The sequence below is a fragment of the Lipotes vexillifer genome, unplaced genomic scaffold (assembly GCF_000442215.2).
Source record: "Lipotes vexillifer unplaced genomic scaffold, Lipotes_vexillifer_v1.1 scaffold636, whole genome shotgun sequence".
In the NCBI taxonomy this organism is placed as follows: Eukaryota; Metazoa; Chordata; class Mammalia; order Artiodactyla; family Lipotidae; genus Lipotes; species Lipotes vexillifer.
In genome coordinates, this window is record NW_006786547.1 from 231,492 (window position 1) to 236,164 (window position 4,673).

The following is a 4,673-nucleotide window of genomic DNA, read 5'->3' on the forward strand; positions in this document are numbered from 1 at the left end:
CCCCCAGACCGCTTCCTCGAAAAGAAACATGTTAGAGGTCTGGTATATAGGACTAGATATAGGATTTCTTTAAAAAGCAAACCCACGTTTTCTCCAAGGTCGGTGGCGGCTCGGCCCTGACCTCTCAGGAGCGGTGGGGACAGGGTCTGCGCGGCCCCAGGAGCTGGTACCAGCCCCTCGGGCTGCGGGTGGGTGACGGTGGCTTTGGCAGGGCCACACGGAGGGGTCTGGGTCGACAGGACACTGCTCACAAGCCCAGCGGTGGGACGGGAACGACGGAGAGCAGAGGGGAAACGAGAAACGTGGAAACGACAAAATCACCATCAGAAACTCACGGGCGACACCAGTGCAGAGTCCCAGAGCGCCCACCGCGCAGCCCGGCCCCACCAGCACCAGGCCGGGACCTCAGACGTCGTCGTGTGCGCTTCTCCTTTTCTCCCCGAACCGCAGCATGAACGGCATCCGCTTGGGCGCCCGGGCCGCGGCTCTCATAGCGGGTCGGCGGGGGAGGAGCTGGTGTCGGGCAGCCCGTCCTCCTGGGCGGCCTGGGCGCCGGCCTGCCGCTGGGCCAGGGCGGCGCTGGAGTGCCGGCACTTGGGGGAGCCACAGCGGCAGCTGAACAGCTTGCCTTTGATGTCCCAGAAGCGCTCCCCGTAGTCAAACCTGGGGGGAGAGCAGAGGTGGGCGGGGGTCCGGGCCCACCAGCACCTCCCAGGAGCCGGGCCCACCTAGCCCCGCCCAAGCCGCCCAGTCTGGGGCAGGTAGCGCGTGCGCCTGGCGGGCACCTACCCCAGCTGCTCCCCGGCCTCGATCAGGCGGGTGCTGAAGAAGGCGATCCTGGGGAAGCGCAGGTCCTGGTGGGACATGAAGACACGCACGGGCACCAGGTTGGGCTCGCAGTGGTGGTTGATGAAGCGGCTGACGTTGCCATAGAAACGCGCATCGATGCAGTACAGCTCTCCGTCCTGGGGGAGACACGCACTGAGCGCCCCAGGAGGGCGGGCGTGGGCACCGCCACTGCCACGCAGCGGACGCCACCCTCTCCTCCCCCTCCCTCCTGGGGCTTCAACTCCAGGGGTGAAAAGGAGCGCAAACATGGATAATCTGTGTGGCTGGCACCGTCCCATCCGACGCTCTGATGCTGTCAGCACCAGGACAGAGGAGGACAGCGTTATGGGAACCACGTGGGGGGGCTAAGGGGCCTCATGGTCCTGTAAGGACCACCGGGCAGCACAACTCCCCAGGGACCTGGTGATGGAGGAGCAGGGGTACAACTTAGCAGGAGTGGGAGACGCAGGGGGCACTGGGCAGGGGGACAGAGGGACGGGGGGCAGAAGGGCAGAGGGACGGGGGGCAGAGGGGCGGAGGGCAGAGGGGCAGAGGGACATGGGGACGGGGGGCAGAGGGACACGGGGGCAGAGAGGCAGGGGGCAGAGGGGCAGCGGGGCAGAGCTGCTTGGGAGCTGAGGGGCTGAGGGGCAGTGGGACAGCGGAAGGGAAGCTGCCAGGTCGCTCACGAGGGGACTCAGAAAAGCACAGACCCTTCAGGACAGAGAGGAGCCCCGGGACCGGGGTCCCAACCATGCCTCTGGCATTGCTGCCGTGGTAACAACACAGGGCAGAAGGGGCTGCGCTGACCGTGAGAAAGGGGCCTGGTCTAACCACCCGAGCCCTGAGAAAGAGTTTTCCCTGGGAAGATCCAGAGCGCAAGATCAACCCAAAGTCAGAGGGGCCACACGGCGAGGACACCCACCCAGAACCGAACCCGAGTGAGCAGCAAGCAGACCCCCCCGGAGCGCCACCCTGCCATCGGCCACTGCGGTCTGACCCTCATGCCAGCGGCCAGGGGGCCAGGGGGCCAGGGAAGAGCCGCAACTATACTGATTTTCTCCCCCTTTCTGTGTCTTTATCCATAAAGATAAGAGTAAGAAATCCTTGGAGGAAGTGAAACATGTTTTCACTTTTTCTCTTTTCTTTTTTCCTAAGCTGAACAAGAGACTAAAGGAGCAGCAGAAAGGGGTGGGTGAGAACCAGGTTCCCGTGTGACGAAGGAAGGAGGCCCTGGGCTGGACCCCAAGCAGCGAAGGGCCCTGTGGACACCGCCTCTACCACCCAGGGGCACGAGGCGGCCTGGACACCCCCTCCCCCCTGGGTCCCTAAGGGGAGCCCCTGTAAGGGTCCCACGTGGAGACCCCGCCCAGAGCCTGCAGGACCCGCAGGTGGTCCCCCAGGGACACCAAGGCTTCCTGGGGGACAAGTGGGGGTTCTGCCCACTGGTCCCTGGCCCTGGGCCCCTGCCATGCTGCCCACACTTCCCATGAGTTACGTCCTGAGCCCTTGGTCACCGGCCTGCACCAAGTGGGGGCCACCCATCCTGAAGACCTGACCACCCCTTGGCCTGGCCCCAAGAATTCCCCTCTATGAGAACACTGCATCCCTCCTGCGACAAACGGCCTTTCTTGGGTCTCTAAGATGTGTCCTTTCAGATGTATGTGCTGCTTTTTTAAAGCTTCTCTGATCCAGAAACCACCCACACCTGGTTCTGAGGCAAAAATACTGTGGGGAGGGAGCCCCACGCCCACAATGAGCCACCCACATCATGACTCTGAGATGCTGAGGGCGTGAGGGCACCCGGGTTAACCAGGGGACTCGAGCAGAGGCTTGAAGCGGGAGGAGATGGGGACAGAGCAGGTGTTTGGAAGGTTCCAGAACAGCAAGGAGAGGGACAGACTCAGCAGCATAAGGACAGGTGATCAGACCCAGTAAACACCTGGAAGGCAGAGCCGGAAAGTTTCCTGACGCCTCAAATGGTGGGTGGGGGAGCGAGGCATGGGCAGATGGCCCAATGGGTATGGGCACTCCGACACGCCAACGCTCTGGGACACACAGGCCTGAGCTGGAACGGCTGGGGGACGCACTGCATCCGTGGCTTTTACGTGCCCAGAATGAATGACCCATGGGACCTGCTCGGGCCCAGGAGGAGTGGACCAGAGCAAGCAGGAGACCCACACAGCTGGAGGCCGGGGCTGAGGGCCCAGAGTCAGCAGCACTCAGGTTGCCAGGACCCTCCCAGGGGCACAGCCTGGTGTGCGGTGCTGAAGAGACGGAAAGGCCAGGGGTCAAAGGCAGCGGTCGCAGCAACGGGAGAAGAGAGGGTGGCCACTGGAGGGATGTCCCTATGGGGGCCGGGGGCTGGCAGGGGTCCAGGAGCTGCTCAGGGGAGGAGCTGAGAAACAAGCACAGCAATCAGACAGGGTAACTCCACGTCTTAGAATCTGATAATTAAGAAACGGGCTTGGAATCTGCAGTGCTTTTACAGAAGCACCAGCCAGAGCAGTCTGGAGACAGAAAGCTCCTCCCAGACAGGTAAGCGGGGAACGTGGAGAGGCCTGTGTGGGGCCCCCTTGGGGCACCCAGGAACGCCCCCTCCGCCCCTCCCCGGACGGCGTCCGCACATGCCCCATCTGTCAAAGGATGTTGGTGAGAATCAGGGCGCTGACCTGTGGTCAGGCAAGCTGCCTGGTCTGTGGAGACTCGAGACAGCCTGACAGAGCATTTCAGAAAAAGCAACAAAGAAAACGCCTCGTGAAGGAGCGGACGCTCCGGGAAGGCTCCTCCACGGGGGTCGAGCTCAGCGGCTGGCGTTCCTAGCTGTGCTGCACAGCGGGCATGAGGCCGGGGGTCTAGGGCCCTGCGAACCTTCCTTGCTGCAGGTGGGACCCTGAGGGCTGCACCCCAGGGCGAGGGTCACTGCAGGGGAGGCTGGGCTAGACTCGGAGAGGCTGGCGGCTGCAGCTCAGCCCCGAACCACCCTCGTTCCCACAAATGGACCAAGTGATTCCAGATGAGGGCTCCGAAGCCTCAATGCATTTCTTCAGGCAGGTTTGCAAATACAGAGTTTGGAACCCAAACAAAAACTCATCAGGAACAAGGGGCAATGGGCAGACAGAATGAAAATAAGCAGGAAACCTCCAGACACTAGACACAGACCCACAGGGCACAGATGCTAGCGGTGGCAGATGATCGGGGGCAGGCTCTGGGGACACATGCAGGCCAGCCTATGGGCCAGTGCAGGCCGACCACCGGCAGCACAATGCCCCGTGTTTAAGCAGGCGTGAGATTACAAACCAGTAATGATGGCCCAACAATGGCCCATAAAATCAGATTATCCACCATGTCACTACAATAAGTACAAGAGAGATGTAGGGGCATTTCAACAGATGCAGAAAAACACTGAACACAGCCTAACGTCAATCCAGGTCACTCTTGGTGGACTAGGGACAGAGCTCTGAGCACCAGCGCCCGTGGGAGCCTGGGTTCTGGAAGCTTTTCTCCACCAAGGCAGGCACAGCGGCCCGGCCGGGAGGGGACCGTCTGCTGATGACACGATCGTGTCCACTGAGACGAGAACTCACAAATAAATGCTACATCTAGTCAGTGAGTTTAACAGGTCACAGAATTAAAAGTTAGTTGGGGGCTTCTCTGGTGGCGCAGTGGTTGAGGGTCCGCCTGCCGATGCGGGGGACGTGGGTTCGTGCCCCGGTCCGGGAAGATCCCACATGCTGGGGAGCGGCTAGGCCCGTGAGCCACGGCCGCTGAGCCTGCGCGTCCGGAGCCTGTGCCCCGCAACAGGAGAGGCCACAACAGTGAGAGGCCCGCGTACCGCAAAAAAA

General features: G+C 62.0%; 1 protein-coding gene across 1 annotated transcript in view; it reads right to left on the reverse strand.

The window, feature by feature from the left end:
- Nucleotides 1-488: 488 nt before the first annotated feature.
- Nucleotides 489-4,673, reverse strand: part of EHMT1 (euchromatic histone lysine methyltransferase 1) — a 76,671-nt gene continuing 72,486 nt past the window's right edge. The window contains exons 25-26 of the mRNA XM_007458921.1: nt 790-965; nt 489-663 (exon numbers count right to left, since the gene is read on the reverse strand). Coding sequence (XP_007458983.1) covers nt 489-663; nt 790-965 — 351 coding nt within the window. The remainder of the gene's footprint in view (nt 664-789; nt 966-4,673) is intronic.